General features: G+C 45.0%; 1 protein-coding gene across 7 annotated transcripts in view; it reads right to left on the bottom strand.

Moving 5' to 3' along the window:
• MYO18A (myosin XVIIIA) overlaps nt 1–23,345 on the bottom strand; it is a 475,424-nt gene that overhangs the window by 183,081 nt on the left and 268,998 nt on the right. For all 7 annotated transcript variants that reach the window (XM_040338545.1, XM_040338542.1, XM_040338541.1 and 4 more), the window contains 3 exons: nt 9,474–9,633; nt 6,699–6,885; nt 3,327–3,564 (listed from right to left, as the gene is read on the bottom strand). In XM_040338545.1, coding sequence (XP_040194479.1) covers nt 3,327–3,564; nt 6,699–6,885; nt 9,474–9,633 — 585 coding nt within the window. The remainder of the gene's footprint in view (nt 1–3,326; nt 3,565–6,698; nt 6,886–9,473; nt 9,634–23,345) is intronic.

Here is a 23,345-nt window from a genome sequence, read left to right on the forward strand (position 1 = left end):
ACAAACAGAAAAGAACAAAAATAAAGATCCATCCGGTGCCACATTTCAGAACAGTCGTCCCCTCTGCAATGACAACTTAAACAATAGCTTACAATGCTGAACATTTGTGTCTACCGAGTACGTCATGTACAAATTCTAGCATTGCCTCTATATTGAGTGACCTCTATGTGCAGTAATATCGAATGGTGTAAATAGCAAAACACAGCTAATAAAGCATTAAATAGTCTCTTTTAAGACATAACAGTTGAGTTATGGATTTTGTTTCTTTTTATATTATTTTTTTTCAAAAGGAAGAATACCTTGCTGGAAAGTGTTTTTTCCAAGTACATTCCGCGGATAATTTCCTGGGAAAGTCTGACATTATTTGTTTCACCTATACAAGGCCAGAAAACGATAATGTAACAAGCTGGAACGCGGTCAGGGTCATGTTTGGGTGACTGTTTAGTGTCTACAAACACACAGTGAAAACATACCGGAATTCGATTATATGTGAGATTGAGGCGCTGAATGCGATTGTATATGTGTAATTAAATCAAGCAATGAGCTGCTTATTGAAAAAGGAGCTTCTGGTAGCAATTGTTTGTGAATTCTACTTCAATTGATTAGCGAGACTCGATCGCTTCTTTTCTGTCTCCTAAGTCATCTCTCTCTATTGACTGTTGCCACATTTAATGCCAGCTCAGGAGGAGGCTTGTATTGATTCCATTGCTGAGACGTGAATACATTTTTTTTTTTTTTTTGGTGGAGTGGGGGGTGTTCATTTATTCAGTCTAGTTTTTTTCGTTAACATAATGAGCAAAAAGTCTACATATTTTACCAAATTTTAGCTTTAAGACTTTGGTGTTAAAAAAAAACGCCTGTAAAGCGCGTAATAGAAGCCTCATCTGCAATCCCAATCTGAAAGTGCTTTCAAAGCCCTTTCACACTGCCAGCACCCGAAAAATGCTGGTAAAGCTCCACTAAGACCCCCTTTACACTGGGCGTTTTTCAGGCGATTCGGCCTTAAAAAAAAGCTGCCTCAGTGTGAAGGGGCGCTTTAGGAGCGGTGTATTCAACGCTCCTAAAGCACTGCAAAGAAGCTGCTTACAGGACTATTTTTACGCCCTGCCAGCGCAGCGCCTCAGTGTGAAAGCACTCGGGCTTTCACATTGGGATTGCAGATGAGGCTTCTTTCAGGCGCTTTTTTTAATGCCAAGACCCCTTTCACATTGGGGCGTTTTTCAGGCGCTTTAGTATGAAAGCACTCAGGCTTTCACACTGGGATTGTAGATGCAGCTTCTTTCAGGCACTTTACACTTTTGGCCTCTTTAAAGCGGAGGTCCACCCATTTTTATTTTTTAAAAGCCAGCAGCTACAAATGCTGCAGCTGCTGACTTTTAAAAAATGGACACTTACCTGTCCAGAGCCCCCGCCGCCATCCTCGGTGAGGGCAGCTTGCGGCTTCACTGCCCGATTCCCTACTGCGCATGCGCGAGGATCGCGGTGCGCCGTTACTGGTCCCTGCTCTCTCCTGGGAACAATGTTTCCCAGAAGACAGCGGGGGGGGTCGGGGGTCAATGGTGACGTGACAAGGCTGGACTCCCACGGGAGTCAGAACCCGGAAGAAGTGGTGCAAATACCTGTCTCAGATATCTGGTATCTCAGGTATCTGCACCCCCCTCCCCCTCCATTGAAATTAATGAAAAGCTCTTCAAAAGCGCTCAGTGTTTTTACTGGCAGTTTAGAAGCGCCTCAGTGTGAAAGTGGCCTTAATGTGTTAAATCATTTTTTGGATTGTCCCCCATGACTTGTATTGCAATTGAAATAAAGTTGTATCTAGACCTCATATCAGTGGTGTGGTGGTTTAATTTAAATTTTTGTTACAATGTACTAGTATTATAACTTTTGTACAATGAGCAACTCCATGACCCAGAAAGGTGGTCAATCCTATAACAATGGGGTGGTCAGAGGTACTGTATAGGATTCTAATCAACTTGTAGGAACAAGCATATTATTTAATCATTCTCATCCAATATACACATAAACTGTTGGATCTTCCCATAATTGCATACACAAAAAAAAAAAAAAATGTGCTTGTTAATACCCATCATACATGTATGTGGCAAAAACTACTGTGCCAGTACACTTAACCTTAGAAGAAGCAGACACAAAAAGCACTGGCTGCCTAAATATAATTATTAATCAGTATCTCTGCTATAAGTATGACACGTGAATTTATGGGCAAATCATTTATTGTTGGCACAAGGTGTTCGCACAGGTTTTTTGGTGCACTAATAAGTTTTATAATGCAAGCTTTAACCCCTTTCTCATAGTAATAGCATTTTCATCGCTAGTGGTGCTGTGAAAGTATTTATGACATTCAGGGCTGGACTGGGACAGAAATTTGTCCCTGGACTTCATCCAGACTGGCCCACTTTGACAGGTCTCTCCCATGGCGGCCAGACAACTCCTGCCCCCCCCCCCCCCCCGGCCACCCAAGCCCCCTCTTCCCCTTCACTAGCCACTAGCCGTTCTACTTTATTAGAGTAGAACGGCTGGTACTGGTACTCTTTTAGGCAGTACCAGTGGGGAAGCTAGACATTATTCCACCCGGGGCAAAGAATCAGTTTGGTGCCCCCCCTTATGGGACAAGATAAGGAAGAAGTGAGAAACTCCCAGGCCATAGCTGTTGAGTCAGCTGTCTGTCCCCTCCCCCCATGCTCCCCTGTCGTCCCTCCTGCTCCTCTGGTCCTCCCCCTGCTTCTTTGTTCCCCCCAGGTGAGCTCTGCGGGGAGGGAGAGACAGAGGAGCGGAGGGGGGCGGAAGTCCGCTGTCACTGAAGCCGGCCAACTGAGCCATCGGCCCACCGGGAAACTCCCTGTAGTCCCAATGGCCAGTCCATCCCTGATGACATTAAAATATATAGCCGTTATTGCTCTGATAGCAAAAATTTAAATAACAGTTAGACCCCTTTCAAACTTAGTGCGTATTGCAGGCGCTATAGCGTTAAAAATAGCGCCTGCAATCTGCCCTCAAACAGCTGCTCACTTGTCTCCAGTGTGAAAGCCCGAGGGCTTTCACACTGGAGCAGTGCGCTAGCAGGATGGTAAAAAAGTCTAGCTTTCTAGCCACATCTCTGGAGCGGTAAACCGCTCCTCCACCGCTGCTTCCCATGGAAATCAATGGGACAGCGTGGCTATACCGCTTCAGCAGCGCATTGCGGGTAGTTTTAACCCCTTCTCGGCCGCTAGCGGTGTTTTACCGCCAACGCTATGGGCGGCTCAGTGTGAAAGGGGTCTTGGGCTCAGGTAAATACATCATTTGCTGTCAGGATTGATTGCACTCACCTTGTCTGTACATGTGTAAAGCATCCATAAGGCGTGACCCCCGAAGCTGAGCCCGCAAAAGTGGGACATCAACCTGCATAAGCTCTGCGTCACATCGCTCCCCGGATAGGTCTGATTCGCTGGAGCCAACTCTGGCAGCTGGGACGAGTCGTGCATCGCTACTAAACGCTTCTACTTTGGGTACAAAGCAGTAGACAAAGTGGATTTTCGACCTTTTAATGGTGTCAATAAGACCATCCTGCAACAAAAAAAAACAATAATAAAGATCTGTGCGTCTAGGAGCAACCTATAACAAATCAGATTTTTTGGGGTAATTAAAAATAAACAAATGAAGAATTTAAAGCGGACCTTCAGTCATTTTGCCAACTTTCCATCTACTAAATCTTCTGCCCTGGTTGTTTTAAATTTGGATAGTAAAACATATTTTTTTTTCCAGTAAATACCTCATACAGCCCACTTCCTCTTTCTTATCTGGTAAAAAGCCTAGGCTATTGACATCATGCACAGCTCTCACTCTCTCTCATGAGCGTTTGCCAAGAAGGAAGGGGGATGAGTCATAAGAGGGACAATGAGAGCTGCAGGGCTGCAGAGCTGGAGGTGTTCCTCTATGTGTCTGTGTAAATCCAGGAAGTGAACAGGCAGCAGCTTCAGCTGCCCACAGTTAAAATGGCTGCAGCCAGACATGGTAGAGGGAGAATTCTGCAGCATATTTGGCAAGTACAGAATCACAGTATATATAAGATAATATACAAAGTGGTCTGAGGGAAGCTTCAGAATGGCAAAGATGTTTTTATTACAAATTATGTGAGCAGACTGCAGTTCCTCTTTAACAGCTACTGCGTTTTATCTTTTACTTCAAGCGTATATGTCATAGTTTCAGTACAAGCAGTAGTCAACAGTGAAGTTGTGCATTTAATCAAATTATGTACCAATTAAAAAATCTATTAATGTACTTTAAAAGGAACCAAGTACCTGAATCTGTCTTGATATCCACTTTCTGCAATCCCCATTACAGCAGCGCTGTGATCAGCACTCTGAGCCAATTGGGGTTCCACTGCTTTGCAGTGTGCTGCCAGTGGATTCATTGGCAGGAAAGAAACAAACAGGGCTACACTGTCCAGTCACAGGCTGTGGTGGGTCCAGAGCCAGGTGGTACTTTTATGCAGTGTAGTTTACAGCGAGAGCCGACACAGCCTCTACTGTTTGACATATGCCTAGATCACAAGACTCACTGCAGAAAAATACATATTTTCTGTATTAAAGCAGTTATAAACCGCTGAAAAAACAAAAACAAAAACAAAACAAAAAAACACACCTGTAAGACACTGGCATAATGTGCTAGTATGCATACTAGCACATTATGAAATACTTACCTTGAAATGTAGCCCTTTCAGCGGCTCCCCGGTCAGCCTTGTGAGGGCTGGCATCTTACCCCGACTTTCTTACAGGTTTTCCGGCTCCGATGCTGTGAGTGGCCAGAGCATTGATTGATGAAGTCACTCCCATACATGCGCGTAGGAGCCCTCAGTTCCAACAAGAAGCTCTGATGGTCCAGCACGGTATGCCGAACCCTCAGAGCGCATGCGCCGGTGACGTCAGTGGTTGCATGCAGGGTGAATATCTCCTAAATGGTGCACACTTGGGAGATATTCATTTTATCTACAGGTAAGCCTCATTATATGCTTACCTGTAGGTACAAATAACAAAGCAGTCACAAATATGTACTTCAACTGTGTAATCAACTATTTATCTGGATCACAGCTACACCGCTCTGAAGTCTGTTTCATAATTTTGTTTGTTATATTTTAATACTGAACTCCAGGAAAAGAGCAAAATACAGTACAGAGATTAAATACATACAGTATACAGTGAGGTAAAAAAGTATTTGATCCCCTGCTGATTTTGTACGTTTGTCCACTGACAAAGAAATCATGAGTCTATAATTTTAATGGTAGGTTTTAATTTAACCACTTCAGCCCCGGACCATTTTGCTGGTCAATGACCAGGCCACTTTTTGCGATTCGGCACTGTCTTGCTTTAACTGACAATTGCGCGGTCGTGGCACCAAAACAAAATTGACATCCTTTTTTTCCCCACAAATAGAGCTTTCTTTTGGTGGTATTCTGCAATTTTTTTTTTGCGCTATTAACCACTTAAGGACCGCCTCCTGCACATATACGTCGGCAGAATGGCACGGCTGGGCACATGTACGTACAGGTACGTCCTGTACTAGTACCCAGCCGTGGGTCCCGGGTGCGCTCCCGTGACCTGGCATGAAGCTCCGTGATCGGGACCGCAGGACCAGCGGACCCGATCGCCGCTGGAGACACGCGATCGGTCCCCGGAGCTGAAGAACGGGGAGAGCCGTGTGTAAACACGGCTTTCCCGTTCTTCACTGTGGCGGCTGCATCGATCGTGTGATCCCTTTTATAGGGGGACACAATCGATGACGTCACACGTACAGCCACACCACCCTACAGTTGTAAACACACTTCAGGGAACACATAACCCCTTCAGCGCCCCCTTGTGGTTAACTCCCAAACTGCAACTGTCATTTTCACAATAAACAATGCATTTTAAATGCATTTTTTGCTGTGAAAATGACAATGTTCCCAAAAATGTGTCAAAATTGTCCGAAGTGTCTGCCATAATGTCGCAGAAATCGCTGATCGCCGCCATTAGTAGTAAAAAAATTTTTTTTTTTATAAAAATGCAATAAAACTATCCCCTATTTTGTAAACGCTATAAATTTTTGCGCAAATCAACCGATAAACGCTTATTGCGTTTTTTTTTTTACCAAAAATAGGCAGAAGAATACGTATCAGCCTAAACTGAGTAAAAAAAAATGTTTTTATATATTTTTGGGGGATATTTATTATAGCAAAAAGTAAAAAATATTCATTTTTTTCAGAATTGTCGCTCTATTTTTGTTTATAGCGCAAAAACTAAAGACCGCAGAGGTGATCAAATACCACCAAAAGTAAGCTCTATTTGTGGGGAAAAAACGACGCCAATTTTGTTTGGGAGCCACGTCGCACGACCGCGCAATTGTCTGTTAAAGCGACGCAGTGCCGAATCGCAAAAAGTGCTCTGGTCTTTGACCAGCAATATGGTCCGGGGGTTAAGTGGTTAATAAATCAAGTAAAAAAATAAATAAATAGATAGAAAAAAAAAGAAACCAGAATAAATGTTATTATTGTTTTTGTGACTTTTTTTATGGGTAAGATAAGAAGATTGATGTCACTGTATAGGCACCCTATAGTCTTCAGTCATATTCAGGCTTCATTTAAACAATGTAATGATAATAAATGTGTACTTTTATATGCAGGTATGTTTGATAGGAAGATATTCCTAAAGTTCACTCTAACTCACCACTTGAAGTTTAATTTGGATACATAGAGACTTCTTCTTGACAGCTGCCACGCCTGTAGTGAATGTCTTTCTCATGCTGGTGGCTCTCCGCAGGGCCAGCTGGGATCCTCCTTCTAGACCAGCCACTGAACCCGACAAGACCGTCGCTGTGCCTGTTCTACCAGCAAATAAGCTGCTAATTATCTTCCTGCAGGGAAGTAAAAGGCATACTGTTAGTAATGCATAACATTAAAACATGACTGAAGGCAAACCAGCAAGAAGACAGCGATAAGAGTTTTCCATCTCATATCTGCCAATATTTCTGGGTTCAGTTCCGGGTCAAAAACAGGTCCCATGCGGATTCTCTCATAAATGCATCAACTTTGACTGGAAGATGACCATGTTTATATTGGTATTCCTGAGAACACATTCTTGAAAAGTTATTAAAAACAATGATTTAGGAATGTTAAGAAGACCTCCACCCAACACAAAGAATTTTTGTGTGCATGGGAAATAATGGGAGTATAGCTTGCATGGAAACCCCGCTGGGATTATTCTCTGACAAGGATGAGCAAGGTTTGGGTTTGGAACGAGTATGGAAGGAATCTGTCACTCTCGTCCCCACTGTCCAATCAAATGCATCCAGAGCATTTCCTGCCCCACAGCTACACATACACAAAGGAGCAGAGGGGACTGAGATTTGACCACAGTGGGTGAGACTGGGAGTGACAGTTCCCTTCTGGGTTCAGTCGGAACTGATTTTCTGAGTATTTTTTACTGGTGAGTTCCGCCCACCACTGTTCACACCACCTCTGGCCCATAGCATTGTAAGGTGTCCCCACTGACATCACATGGGGAACTACTGATCTAGGGCAATGGGTACAATAAGGGGAGTACATTCTTTTACACATTGGCTTATCTAACTTTTTCAAAAATTACATTACAGCTGGCAGGCTAAAAAAAAACTACATTTGACTGAGCTTTCCCTTCTGCAAAAAATGAACATTTATAAAACCAGAGTAAAGTTCTTGAACCATGGCCATCTGCTGGTCATTACTCAGAACTGCAGCTTGTTTCTCTGCTGTGCACTCTTGCCCCTCATTAGTGAACTTTACCCCCCCCCCCCCCCTCCATGACAAGGCCATTTTTTGCAATATTTTAACTGACAATTGCAGGGTCGTGCAATGCTGTACCCAAATAAAACATATGTTCTTTTATCCAACAAATAGAGCTTTCTTTTGATGGTATTTGATCACTTCTGCATTTTTTTTTTGCGCTATAGACAAAACAAACACCTGATAATTTTGAAAAAAAAAAAAGTTTACTTTCTGCTATGAAACATATGTACAGTGGAACATCGGAATACAAGCATAATTTGTTCCAGGAGAATGCTCGTAATCCAAAGCACTCGCATATCAAAGCGAGTTTCCCCATAAAAGTCAATGGAAACGAAAATAATTAGATCCGCATTTACTTCTATGGCATGCAATACCGCATGTGGCCAGAGGTGGGGGGCACCAGAGAGAGTCTGAAAATACTCTGAAAGGCTCTGGGACAGCTCGGCTGAATTTGGAAAACCTTGGAAAGGCTCGGGAACTACGTTTTTCCGTGCATTTCCGAATGGTTCCGAACTAGTCTGCTCGGCTTCAGCGCCCCCCAACGCAGGCCAAATGCGGTACTGCACACCGCTGCAAATTTAGCATCTACAAACTACGGGATATTTTTATTTATTTATTTTCATCTCTTCCCTCCTGTCAGAACGGCGATCTACCTTGTTTACATAGGCAGATCACTGTTCTGTCTCTCTGCAGGATGATCAGAGGGTGCCGGTGTTCTGACAAATAGGTTCCCCCTGGCTGAAAAGGACCCCCCCCCCCTGTACTGCACAGGCATGAACTGAGCTCCGAAAATAGCCGAACGTCAGCTATAGCCGGCGCTTGCGCAATGACGGGCGGGTGCTTTTGAAATGGTGATGTAACTAGTTATTGCAGCAGGTCCATAGGCGACGTGGACCTCGCTGCAAGTAGCCAATCGGCCTCACGTATTTGCTTCGCTCTCTCGGCCTCCTGGCTCTTTTTTAACATTCTCCATGTCCACGGGGATGTTAAGGAATGAGCCTGGATGTCGGTGTGTGCAGGCGCCATCTAGAGCCAACTCTCAGCTCTACATATTCGGCTATTTTTGGACGCTCAGTTGATGCCTGCGCAGTACAAGGAAGTCCTTATCCGCCGGGAGAACTTTTTCGGCAAGACACCGGCGAACATAAAGTTTGTGATACGCGCTGCGTGGGGTATCACAGTGGGAACGAGTCGGCAGGATCATGTGTGCCCCCTGCCTGGAAATGTCGGATCACGTTGGCATATATGTGATCGGGCGCAGAGGTGTCACCTTGTAGCAGTAAAACTGCTTTAGGATGGACCTTAAGTCTTTATCAACATATTTCTGAATATTTGGTTGACATAGACACAGAGGGGATTATTTACTAAAGCTGGAGAGTAAAGCTGGTTCAGCTCTGCAAAGAAACCAATCAGCTTCCAGCTTTTATTGCTAAAGCTTAATTGAATAAGCTAAAGTTAGAAGCTGATTGGCTTCTATGTACAACTGCACCAGATCCTGAGCGCACCGCCTTTAGTAAATCTCCCCCACTGCGATATATTTGTGAAATAACTTTTGCTTTGCTGATTCTGTTGATGACAGAACATTATCACTCATGTCATGCATTATGGTCAAGGCACATGTGAAATAGATCAAGACAAAATAAAGGATTAATAAATGAATGGTAGCCATGAAACTAACTTTTGTGAGTCTTGCAGTAAAGAAGCAGCATTTTGAGAGGCAGGGTTCTGTTTCACATAGTTCAACCAGCCTGAGGCGTTGTACTCCACCCAATTCGTTCCGTAGCTGTGTCCCAGCAAGAAATGCCGTTCCTTATTGCTTCGGAGCAATGGTTTCTTACCTGAAAAACATATTGTTAACCTTATCAGAAATACCACAGATTATTTAGAAATCAATTCAGAATACTGTACAAAATATGTGTATTAAGTAACAGTAGGGAATGCAGTGATTATATAACTTAAACATGAATTGGGGAGTGTGACTATGGCACTTCTGTTCTTGTATTTATATACATTGATGCAAAAACAAAGTCGATTTTATTTATCAGATTAGAGAAAATTAGAATGGCTTTGGATTAATGTATTTAAGGTTTCTAGGCTTTTCAACATGTTTATTTTTTTCGCTTTTCTATATACTACCTTTGTTTTATAAATAAACATTTAATACACGATGAATGATTGGAAAGGGATTTCTCTGTATAGACAGAAAAAAACACTGCGCTATCGTGTAAATAAATTAACAGTGAAAAAATTAATTTCAGTGAAAAGCTGCCAGTATTAATTACTAAAATACCATAGTAAACAAAGAAACAAAAAACAAGATAATACGGCGCTATTGTTTAGACCTGTGAAAAATATATGTGCAAAATATATCTCAAAAAGCTGAATGCAACACTTATATAAATAAATGTGAAATAAATAACAAAAAGAATGATCAAAGAATTGAATAAATGAATTGACAATATGGTATTCAATGTGACAAATCCAACCATAAAAATAAGTGAAGTAAAAAAGAAATAGTCCATAAAAAATCAGTGCAATTAAGGTCTACGGGGACAGGCAGCCTATCCCCGTAGACGTCCGTATTGCGACGAAACGCGTAGGAGGAGCTTAGCCACAGTGACGTCATCACGTTAGAGGGAGAGACACGTGACGGACGGAGAGACGAAGCGAACGGAGGCTTGGGGAAACGCCATCCCTTCCATACCATATCCCACATGCGAGATTACAAAGTTTTTGCTGTAAGTGCACACCTGTTTTTATTAAAGCTCAATGTTTACACAGTAATGCACTATGTGGTTTCCTACCATTCTTTATTTTATATGAACACCAATGTTTAACTGGAGCGGATTTGAATGGGATTCTATCTTTTGGAGTTATCAATACTGGTGATTCATAGCAGTGTCCGGAATAGTCTTTTCAAGGAAGACTTTAAACATCCTTATGCTGAATTAGACCGTTGAAAGCCCGGTCTTTTTCTCTGGTAAGGAGATTTCATTTCCCACACATTGGGTGACCTTTTTGGTGGAGGATCCCTTTCCTGATTAATCACAGATGCTCACCTTAATTGGACTTAATTGCACTGATTTTTTATGGACTATTTCTTTTTTACTTCACTTATTTTTATGGTTGGATTTGTCACATTGAATACCATATTGTCAATTCATTTATTCAATTCTTTGATCATTCTTTTTGTTATTTATTTCACATTTATTTATATAAGTGTTGCATTCAGCTTTTTGAGATATATTTTGCACATATATTTTTCACAGGTCTAAACAATAGCGCCGTATTATCTTGTTTTTTGACACGATGAATGATTCCCAGAGCACTACAGGTTAGTGAATTTAAGAGGAAGCAAACCCTGGTGGGTTTTTCTTCCTTTTCTCTTCCCTGCAAAGTAAAGGCATAATGTGCTAGTATCACATACTAGAACATTATGTGACACTTAATTTCAAACACAGCCTGCATCTTCCCCACTGCAGACCGCATCCATCTTCGCCCATCTTCCTTCCGGGGCCGCAGACTCCGGCTGTGTGACTGGCCGTGGCCGCATGACGTTCACTCCCGCACATGCGCACGGGAGTCGTCGGTCACGGCACACGCTCCTGAAGAAACAGCACGGGCGGGCATTCCTACAGAGCACATGCGCCGATAACATCATCGGTGCAGTATACAGTAAATGTCTCCTAAACGGCACACGTTTAGGAGATATTTACAGTACCTTACTGTACCTATAGGTAAACCTTATTCTAGGCTTACCTATAGGTACAACTTACACAGGGAGATTTACAAACTCTTTAAGCAGCAGGGCAGTCTTCCTTTGTCTAAACAAAAGCCATTCAAGAAGAGGGGAGTCATTCAGTATGTCAATTAAAATGCAAATAGGAGCCTAATGCCCCACCTGCTGGCCCAAAAAGAGAATGCAAACCATTTATATGGCATAAAAAAAAAATATAATTTTTGTTATGAAAAATGATTATGTAAAAACGACTACAGTTCATTTACAAAGTTTATCTTTTTTTCTTTTTTGCAAAAAATTAATGAGATAATCTGGTTGGTGGCTAGAGGCAAAAAAAGAGATTTTTAATACAGCTTACCTGTAAAATCTTTTTCTTGGAGTACATCACGGGACACAGAGCGGCATTCATTACTATATGGGTTATATGGAGTACCTTCAGGTGTAGACACTGGCAATCTCAAACAGGAAATGCCCCTCCCTATATAACCCCCTCCCATAGGAGGAGTACCTCAGTTTTGTAGCAAGCAGTATGCCTCCCAAAATGGTCCTCAAAAAAGAGGGGTGGGAGCTCTGTGTCCCGTGATGTACTCCAAGAAAAAGATTTTACAGGTAAGCTGTATTAAAAATCTCTTTTTCTTTATCGTACATCACGGGACACAGAGCGGCATTCATTACTATATGGGATGTCCCAAAGCAATGCTTACAATGAGGGGAGGGAGAACATCTCCAAGACAAAAGGATTTAATTTAGAGATATACTCAAATCATAATAAATCCAACTTAGTTGAGAAAAATAAAATTTTTAAATTTAACTCAAAAAAAGAGGAGCCCCCGGAATCCGAGGGTCTCAAACTGCAGCCTGCAGCACTGCCTGCCCGAAGGCAGTATCAGTATTCCTTCTTACGTCCAACTTGTAGAATTTTGTAAATGTGTGGACAGAAGACCAGGTTGCCGCCTTGCAAACTTGAGCCATAGAGATCTGGTGGTGTGCTGCCCAGGAGGCGCCCATGGCCCTAGTAGAATGAGCCTTTAATGATACTGGAGGAGGCAACCCTTTCAAGCCGTAGGCCTGAGTGATTAATTGCTTAATCCACCTAGAAATGGTGGATTTTGCAGCTGCCTGCCCCTTCTTGGGCCCATCCGTAGAATGAACAGCACATCTGTTTTCCAGATCTTCTTTGTAGCTTTAAGATAGGCCTTCATGGCCCTGACAATATCCAAGGTATGCAGCAACCCTTCCTTTCTGGAAGTAGGTTTAGGGAAGAAGGATGGTAATACCAAATCCTGGTTCAGATGAAAACTGGATATAACCTTCGGTAGGAAGGAAGGATGAGGGCGGAGAACGACCCTGTCCTTATGAAAAATAAGATATGGTTCCTTACAGGATAAGGCCGCCAGTTCCGAAACTCTTCTTGCGGAAACTATGGCAACCAAAAATACTAACTTCCTTGTCAGTAAAACCAAAGGAATTTCAGCCAACGGCTCAAACGGTTGTTTCTGTAAACTTGACAGAACAAGATTTAAATCCCACGGATAAAGCGGGGATTTAACTGGAGGTTTAATACGTAAGACCCCTTGAAGGAAGGTCTTAACCAGCAAGTGGGTGGCCAGCGGCCGCTGAAACCACACTGACAGGGCAGAAATCTGTCCTTTGATTGTGCTTAATGCCAATCCTTTATCCACTCCTAGCTGGAGAAAACTTAATACTCTATCGATGGTAAATTTGCGAGAAAGCCATCGCTTGGACTCACACCAGCCTACATAGGCCTTCCAGACCCTGTAATAAATCACCCTAGAGACCGGTTTCCTGGCTCTGATTAGGGTAGAGATTACTTTCTGAGACAGACCTCTACCCCTGAGAATCAGGGATTCAGCTTCCAGGCCGTCAAATTTAGATGCCGTAAGGCAGGGTGGAGGATCGGACCTTGCGATAGCAGGTCTGGCCGTAGAGGAAGAGTCCACGGGTCTCCCACTACCATCCTTAAGATTAGTGAGTACCATGCTCTTCTGGGCCATGCTGGAGCTACCAGGATGACTGGTATGTGCTCCACCCGGATCCTGCGCAGCAGGCGGGGTAGTAACTGGAGCGGGGGAAACGCATAAAGAAGTTTGAACTGATGCCAAGGGCAAACCAACGCATCGGTTCCGCAGGCCATCGGATCCCTTGAGCGGGACATGAACCTGTCTAGTTTCTTGTTGAGTCTCGATGCCATGATATCCACGTCCGGCACTCCCCATCTTTGGCAGAGTGCTTGAAAGACTAGTGGATGCAGAGACCATTCCCCCGGCCATAGAGTCTGGCGGCTTAAGAAGTCCGCCTGAAAGTTGTCCACTCCTGGAATGAATATTGCCGATATGCAGGGCACATGAGCCTCTGCCCATAGAAGAATCAAGCTCACCTCTCTCTGAGCGGCTTGACTCCTGGTTCCCCCTTGGTGATTTATGTATGCCACGGCCGTGGCATTGTCTGATTGAATTCTCACCGGGAACCCCTGCAATTTTGACGTCCAAGCCCTGAGGGCTAGTCGAGCAGCTCTGAGCTCCAAGATGTTGATGGGCAACTGCTTCTCTGGCTTTGCCCAAGTACCTTGGCGAGTGCAACCATCCAAAATTGCTCCCCAGCCCGTCAGGCTGGCGTCTGTGGTCACTATCTTCCAAGCCACTGGGCTGAAAGACCTCCCCTTCAGTAGATTCTGAGGGTCTAACCACCAACACAGACTTTGTCGGACTCTTGATGAGAGCGGCAACGGGATATCCAAGGCCTGTGGCCTTCTGCTCCATGCTGACAGGATGGCTGCCTGTAGGATGCGAGTGTGGCTCTGGGCGTATGGTACCGCCTCGAATGTGGCCACCATCTTGCCTAGTAACCTCATGCATAGGCGAATAGTCGGTTCTTTCTTGCTTAGAACCAGTAGGATTAATTCCTTGATGGCTTTTACCTTCCTCAGAGGTAGGAACACTCCTTGTTGTTCTGTGTCTAATCTCATGCCGAGATATTCCAACTGCTTTGTGGGCTGGAAAGCTGACTTTTCTCGATTTAGGACCCAGCCGAACCTCTCGAGGTATTGGACCGTGAGGGCCACTGCTCGCTCCAAGCCGGGAGACGAGTGATCTATGACTAGGAGGTCGTCCAGGTATGCTAGGATCGTGACCCCTTGGATCCTTAGTTTGGCTAGGATTGGAGCTAGGACCTTCGTGAACACCCGGGGGGCCGTAGCCAACCCGAAGGGAAGCGCCACGAATTGGAAGTGACGCGAAGCCACCATGAAGCGTAGATATCTTTGATGTGGCTGATAAATTGGAACATGAAGGTAGGCATCCTTTATGTCTATGGACGCCATGAAGTCGTCCTTCTGGAGTGTGGCAGCTGCTGACCGCACGGATTCCATCCGAAATGAGCGGATCTTTAGATATGCATTTACCATCTTTAGGTCCAAAATTGGCCTGACATCTCCATTGGATTTTGGGATGATGAATAGGTTGGAGTAGAAACCCAGCCCCTGTTCCAGGACTGGTACCTCTACTATTACTTCCTGGGAAAGTATATGATCTAATGCCGATCTTAATGCGGCTCCCTTTTCCGGATCGTTTGGAATCCTCGACTTCTGGAAATGAGGAGGAGGAAACCTTAGGAAATCTAATTTGTAGCCTGTGGCCACGGAAGACCGTACCCACTCGTCGGGAATGCTGGCTTCCCAAATCTCTGAAAAGAGTCGCAGCCTTCCCCCCACCTTCGTGGGTGGGGGCGCCCCTTCATAAGGTTGGCTTGGGGGCTGGTTTTGCTGGTTTGCGAAACCACTGCCTTTTGCCTCTAACAGCCTGTCCTTGTGATCTGCTGTTGAAGCCGAAGTTTGCTTTTGCAGGAGGCCGTCGATACTGCTTGGCATTAGAGGGCCCCTGCCCAGGGGAATACTGTCGTTTAAACGCAGGTCCCTGAACCTTCTTCTTAGTTGGCAAGAGAGTACTCTTGCCGTTTGAAATGGTCTGAATGTATTTATCTAGGTCTTCTCCGAAGAGTCATCCTCCATGGAAGGGGAACCCTACCAGGAGCTTCTTGCATGCGGGCTCAGCCTCCCAGCTTTTTAACCATAAGAGTCTTCTCATATGGATAAGGGATAACGATAAACGTGACGCTTGCTGGATAGAATCCTTGATTGCGTCTACCGTAAAACATATGGCCTTAGGGACATCCGAAAATTTTTCTGCCTGCTGGGCCGGAATAAGTTTAAGCATCTGCTTAAATTGATCCGATAATGCTTGAGCGACCCCAATCGCAGCCACAGCTGGCTGTACTACTGCCCCTGCAGTAGTGAAGGAGTTCTTAAGTAGTGCTTCCAAGCGCTTATCAACTGGATCCTTGAACACCTGTATGTTTTCTACAGGGCATGTTAACGATCTGTTAACACATGAGATGGCTGCGTCCACTGCAGGAGTAGCCCATCTTTTGGAAAAATTTTCTTCCATAGGATATAGGACAGAGAACCTTTTAGGTGGTAAGAAGATCTTATCTGGCTTGTTCCAATCTTGGAACAAAATTCCCTCTAATAGAGGATGGATCGGAAACACAGCATTGCTTTGAGGCGCCCTCAGTGAGCCCAAAGCTGAAACCGTCGATACCTGGAGATCTGGTACTGGCAAGTTGAATGCCCTATGGACCAAGTCCGACAATCCTTGAATCCACCAGCTCTCCCTCAGGGAGACTGCCCCAGACTCCTCTGTATCCGGGTCTTCGATCCCTGAACCTACTTGGTCCTTGTCCAAGAGGTCGTCCAATTCCCCTGAGGAAAGGACCTCCTCTTCTGAGGGTCCGCGCTCGGGCGACGGAGATCTATTCCGCTTACTGCCCCGCATAGCTGCGGCTATCATTTTTCCCATGCTTTTCTGCATCTCTTTTAAAGAGGTGAGTAATACCTCCTCCGTGACCATCTTAGGGTTGGACTGACCCGCGTCAGCTCCAGCCCCAGATCCTGATGGCCCCAAGGCTCCCTGTAGGGAAAACAGCGGCATACCATGGTACAATACCGAGGTACACCTGCTACCTATTGGTATTTGGAACTATAAAAGTTAATTGTCCAAACACCTGTTTGGGGGATAAAAAAATGCTTCCTCTCCCCTAGATGACTTATTTTTTTTTTTTTTTTTTTTTTTTTCGTTTTTGTTTCAAATCCAGGAAAGAAAAAAACATTCTGTCCCCCTGAGTAGTATTGCAAAGAAAAACTATGAGATGGAAAAGAAACAGCCTATTTCTAGGCTTGAAAAAACAGTCCTCTGAAGACTGCAATATCCTTTCTGGCCACTGTGTGTCCTCGGCGCCCCGTGCTGCCGCTCTGGTCTTTCTCCTCAGTTCCAAAGTATTGAATGGAACAAACAAGAAAGGGCCGCCCCTTCCTTTAAGCCACTGACCCGCCCTTCCCCCCCAGCAATCTCAAACAGGAAATGCCCCTCCCGACAGGGGGAGGGGGGGGGATTTTGGGAGGAAGGGACCTCTCTGTTCCAGCAAACTGCAGCCTGCAGCCTGGAACCATGAGGAGGTCAGCGTTTTGCCTGCTTGCAGGCTCTGAGGAGGAAGACTGAATGGAGCATCGCCTGGAGGCCTGCAGGTAAGCAAAGCTCTCTGACACACACATATATTTTTATATAACACAGGCCCCACTCAATGCTTTTCCAACACTACAAGGGAGGTCACATCTTATGGGGAATAATACATAGAGAGCCATCCTATCTTTATGATATGTGACTAGTTTGCCAGATGCAGTGCATAACTTTAGGCATGTCCCCTGTGACCCCCCAGAAAAAAACCTGCTAAGAACCAAGTTCCGCAAGTTTTCCCCTCACTTACCTGCTCCATGCCGCAGGACTTTGCCAAGCAAGAGGCCCAATCTTCCCCCATCTCCGTGGGGATGTCTAGACCTTCAGGCCCTGGGTTCCTATGAAGGATCCACTGTCCTGGGCCCATATAGCACCCTGGCAACAGAAAACTTTAGGTACCCAAAGGTTTCTAAGTTCTGGGCCCAGGGTCCAGCTCTCTAAAAAGAAAAGCATTATGGGCTATACCCCAAGGGTTTGGGGTCCGGTTACTGACCACTTTAGCGCTGAGGCTTTTTTGGACAGAACCGGTAGCTCACCTAATCCCAAGGATGCGGAGGCAAGCTAAACCATGACTAACACCTAAGACACTGGCGTAAAAACTGAGGTACTCCTCCTATGGGAGGGGGTTATATAGGGAGGGGCATTTCCTGTTTGAGATTGCCAGTGTCTACACCTGAAGGTACTCCATATAACCCATATAGTAATGAATGCCGCTCTGTGTCCCGTGATGTACGATAAAGAAATAAAGCTCTGCCTTCTAACACTGATAAATGAGGCCCCTGACTCCTAGCTCAAGGCACTTAATGGTTTCAAACTTTGTGAAAATGCCATGCTTTACACTGCAGCATAAATGTGACTCCATGCACCAGAGACTCCAGCTGCTGCCATTGTCCAGGGGGATGATAACCAGCCAAAAGAACAGCAGATCATTCATCAGTGACAGCCAGAATATTCCCCCAGGTAGATCATGTGATGCTAATTTCGGACTAAATCCAAATAAAATGATAAAGCATAGAAGGACCGCTTGTCATAATGCTCTGCTTTAATCCATCAACCGGATAAATTAAAGCAAACCGGTTCTGAACGTGCACTTGTAATAACATGTTCTATAACATGTAAGTTGGTCTTGCTAGTCTGATAAAGTTATTTGTCTCCATACATATTTAGTTGCATGGTCTGCTGCCATTTCTACTCTGAGGTTTGGCTGTAAAGCTGGCTAAAGACCGAACAGATCGGCGTAGAGGTGTTTAGATAGATGTTTTGCACAGAGCAGCCCCGGATACTCCTGTTTTCGGGTCCCTCATCCTTCCCTCCTGCAAGGTACCCCCCACAGCAAGCAGCTTGCTATGGGGGCACCCAAACTGTGTCCATTCACACATGGAGCCGCAGCTCGGCCCAGCCCCCTCCATATACCGATTGGATCACTGGCTGTGATCGACAGCAGCAGGAGGCAATGGCAATGGCTCGGAAGCATTGAACTTAATTTTTCTCGGCTCGTCGTAGTGTTGTACGTCACCGCGTTCTTGGCGGTCTGAATTTTGTGTGACCGTGTGTATGCAAGCCAAGCTTGAGCGGAATTCCGTCAGAAAAACCATCCGATTTTTTTACAATAGAAAATGCGTTTGTGTGTACGCTTCATTAGAGGGAGTTTAGATGTTTGCACTCAATTTGATCACCTTCAGGCACACTGATAATAAAATATACTCGCCTAAGTGGCTGTGAAAAACAATAAAAAAACGAAATTCCCATTTGCTTTCTCTTCCAGCACTGTACACCAAGCTGCACAATCATAGACCAGCTTACAGTGCTGGTTTGGCCTCCTGTGCATGCGAAGGAGTGACGTCATCCCCGGCCGGCCAATGAAGAGGTCAAAAGAACAGCACTCAGAAGTAGATGCCAGCGCAGGACCATTGGACAGGTATGTATGAAGACTTTAGTTCCACTTTAAGTCACACAAGCCTCCTGCATTTGTTTCATTTAAAGCAAAACTTTACTCATAACAACTTGACAAAAAAATGAATGTTCTTTAGCAAGGAACATACATTCCACATTAGTAATTACGCTACCAAAATTTGTGTGTGCTGTAAATTGCCTAAGCATTGTTCCTGTTTCTTCTTGCTTGAGGCTGCCATTTTGCTGAAGCCCAGAACCTCTGAACAGCAGTTAATCATAAAGCAGACCTAAACCCATCAATTTAACGATTTAAAAAAAAAAATGTTACATTCCTGGAATGCTGAGATTGCCAACTGTCACATTTGCTTGTGTCCTCAACCAAACTGTCAACCATCAAATGGCTGGTGTCATAACTGATCACATATGCAGCACCATGGTAGTTGCAGATCAAACAGCAGCAGCTTTCTTGGCTATAAAGGATAATAGAGTTTAATTCTGCTTTAAATGTCATTTCACACTGCGTTTTTACCATGACTTTGCTGTGTTTCTGATGTGATTCTGGTGTATTTTTGAGTTGCCTGTACCTGTGAAAAATGGACATGTGACTCCAAAACACAAAACATGCTTTATTTTTACAGCGATTTTGATGTGTTTCCATTCATTTTAAAGGGAAGTTGTGTTTTTGGTGTTTTCAAAACTGCATGTGGCAAAGTGGACAGCTCCGGTGGGGGACTCAGGAGGATTTAAACGACCGCTATGTGCAATGCCATTGGACAGCGCAAGTAAATAGAATCTTTTTATAAGCAAATTAATCTTTAGAATCGCTGGGGAAATGTAAATGTATTGCAGACATGTGCTGCATACGTTTTTTTTTATGCTCTGGCATACACTTTAAGGTGAACTTGTCAGTGGAGCAGATCCAAGCTGACAATTAAAATCCAAGTGCAAATTGTGCAATTGTGATTTTGTAAAACTAAGACGTGTACACACGATTGGTTTGTCCGATGAAAAAAGACTGATGGACTGTTTTCATCGGACAAACCGATCGTGTGTGGGCCCCATCGGTCTTTTTTCCCCCATCGGTGTAAAAAAATAGAACATGTTTTAAATTAAAAAAAAAAAACGATAGGAAATTTCCAATCGTCTGTGTGGAACTCCATCGGAGAAAAAAAGAGATTTTTAATACAGCTTACCTGTAAAATCTTTTTCTTGGAGTACATCACGGGACACAGAGCGGCATTCATTACTATATGGGTTATATGGAGTACCTTCAGGTGTAGACACTGGCAATCTTCAAACAGGAAATGCCCCTCCCTATATAACCCCCTCCCATAGGAGGAGTACCTCAGTTTTGTAGCAAGCAGTATGCCTCCCAAAATGGTCCTCAAAAGAGGGGTGGGAGCTCTGTGTCCCGTGATGTACTCCAAGAAAAAGATTTTACAGGTAAGCTGTATTAAAAATCTCTTTTTCTTTATCGTTACATCACGGGACACAGAGCGGCATTCATTACTATATGGGATGTCCCAAAGCAATGCTTACAATGAGGGGAGGGAGAACATCTCCAAGACAAAAGGATTTAATTTAGAGATATACTCAAATCATAATAAATCCAACTTAGAGAAAAATAATCTTAAATTTTAAATTTAACTCAAAAAAAGAGGAGCCCCCGGAATCCGAGGGTCTCAAACTGCAGCCTGCAGCACTGCCTGCCCGAAGGCAGTATCAGTATTCCTTCTTACGTCCAACTTGTAGAATTTTGTAAATGTGTGGACAGAAGACCAGGTTGCCGCCTTGCAAACTTGAGCCATAGAGATCTGGTGGTGTGCTGCCCAGGAGGCGCCCATGGCTCTAGTAGAATGAGCCTTTAATGATACTGGAGGAGGCAACCCTTTCAAGCCGTAGGCCTGAGTGATCAATTGCTTAATCCACCTAGAAATGGTGGACTTTGCAGCTGCCTGCCCCTTCTTGGGCCCATCCGGCAGAATAAACAGCACATCTGTTTTCCGGATCTTCTCTGTAGCTTTAAGATAGGCCTTCATGGCCCTGACAATATCCAAGGTATGCAGCAACCATTCCTTTCTGGAAGTAGGTTTAGGGAAGAAGGATGGTAATACCAAATCCTGGTTCAAATGAAAACTGGATATGACCTTCGGTAAGAAGGAAGGATGAGGGCGGAGAACGACCTTGTCCTTATGAAATATAAGATATGGTTCCTTACAGGATAAGGCTGCCAGTTCCGAAACTCTTCTTGCGGAAACTATGGCAACCAAAAACACCAACTTCCTTGTCAGTAGAACCAAAGGAACTTCAGCCAACGGCTCAAACGGTTGTTTCTGTAAACTCGACAGAACAAGATTTAAATCCCACGGGCAAAGCGGGGATTTAACTGGAGGTTTAATACGTAAGACCCCTTGAAGGAAGGTCTTAACCAGCGAGTGGGTGGCCAGTGGCCGCTGAAACCACACTGACAGGGCAGAAATCTGTCCTTTGATTGTGCTTAATGCCAATCCTTTATCCACTCCTAGCTGGAGAAAACTTAAAACTCTATCTATGGTGAACTTGCGAGGAAGCCATAGCTTGGACTCGCACCAGCCTATATAGGCCTTCCAGACCCTGTGATAAATCACCCTAGAGACCGGTTTCCTGGCTCTGATTAGGGTAGAGATTACTTTCTGAGACAGACCTCTACCCCTGAGAATCAAGGATTCAGCTTCCAGGCCGTCAAATTTAGATGCCGTAAGGCAGGGTGGAGGATCGGACCTTGCGATAGCAGGTCTGGCCTTAGAGGCAGAGTCCAAGGGTTTCCCACTACCATCCTTAGGATTAGTGAGTACCAAGCCCTTCTGGGCCATGCTGGAGCTACCAGGATAACTGGTATGTGCTCCACCCGGATCCTGCGCAGCAGGCGGGGTAGTAACTGGAGCGGGGGAAACGCATAAAGAAGCTTGAACTGATGCCAAGGGCAAACCAGAGCATCGGTTCCGCAGGCCATCGGATCCCTTGAGCGGGACATGAACCTGTCTAGCTTCTTGTTGAGTCTCGATGCCATGATATCCACGTCCGGCACTCCCCATCTTTGGCAGAGTGCTTGAAAGACTTGTGGATGCAGAGACCATTCCCCCGGCCATAGAGTCTGGCGGCTTAAGAAGTCCGCCTGAAAGTTGTCCACTCCGGGAATGAATATTGCCGATATGCAGGGCACATGAGCCTCTGCCCATAGGAGAATCAAGCTCACTTCTCTCTGAGTGGCCTGACTCCTGGTCCCCCCTTGGTGATTTATGTATGCCACTGCCGTGGCATTGTCTGATTGAATTCTCACCGGGAGCCCCTGCAATTTCGACGTCCAAGCCCTGAGGGCTAGTCGAACAGCTCTGAGCTCCAAGATGTTGATGGGTAAAAGCTTCTCTAGCTTTGTCCAAATACCTTGGCGAGTGGAACCATCCACAATCGCTCCCCAGCCCGTCAGGCTGGCGTCTGTGGTCACTATCTTCCAAGCCACTGGGCTGAAAGACCTCCCCTTCAGTAGATTCTGAGGGTCTAACCACCAACACAGACTTTGTCGGACTCTTGATGAGAGAGGCAACGGGATATCCAAGGCCTGTGGCCTTCTGCTCCATGCTGACAGGATGGCTGCCTGCAGGATGCGAGTGTGGCTCTGGGCGTATGGCACCGCCTCGAAAGTAGCCACCATCTTGCCTAGTAATCTCATACATAGGCGAATAGTCGGTTCTTTCTTGCTTAGAACCAGTAGGATTAATTCCTTGATGGCTTTGACCTTCCTCAGAGGTAGGAACACCCCTTGTTGTTCTGTGTCTAATCTCATGCCGAGATATTCCAACTGCCTTGTGGGCTGGAATGCTGACTTCTCTCGATTTAGGACCCAGCCGAACCTCTCGAGGTATTGGACCGTGAGGGCCACTGCTCGTTCCAAGCCGGGAGACGAGTGGTCTATGACTAGGAGGTCGTCCAGGTATGCTAGGATCGTGACCCCTTGGATCCTTAGCTTGGCTAGGATTGGAGCTAGAACCTTCGTGAACACCCGGGGGGCCGTAGCCAACCCGAAGGGAAGCGTCACGAATTGGAAATGACGCGAAGCCACCATAAAGCGTAGATATCTTTGATGTGGCTGATAAATTGGAACATGAAGGTAGGCATCCTTTATGTCTATGGACGCCATGAAGTCGTCCTTTTGGAGTGTGGCAGCTGCTGACCGCACGGATTCCATCCGAAATGAGCGGACTTTTAAGTATGCATTTACCATCTTTAGGTCCAAAATTGGCCTGACATCTCCATTGGGCTTTGGGATGATGAATAGGTTGGAGTAGAAACC

The sequence above is a fragment of the Rana temporaria genome, chromosome 2 (genome assembly GCF_905171775.1).
Source record: "Rana temporaria chromosome 2, aRanTem1.1, whole genome shotgun sequence".
Taxonomy (NCBI): domain Eukaryota; kingdom Metazoa; phylum Chordata; class Amphibia; order Anura; family Ranidae; genus Rana; species Rana temporaria.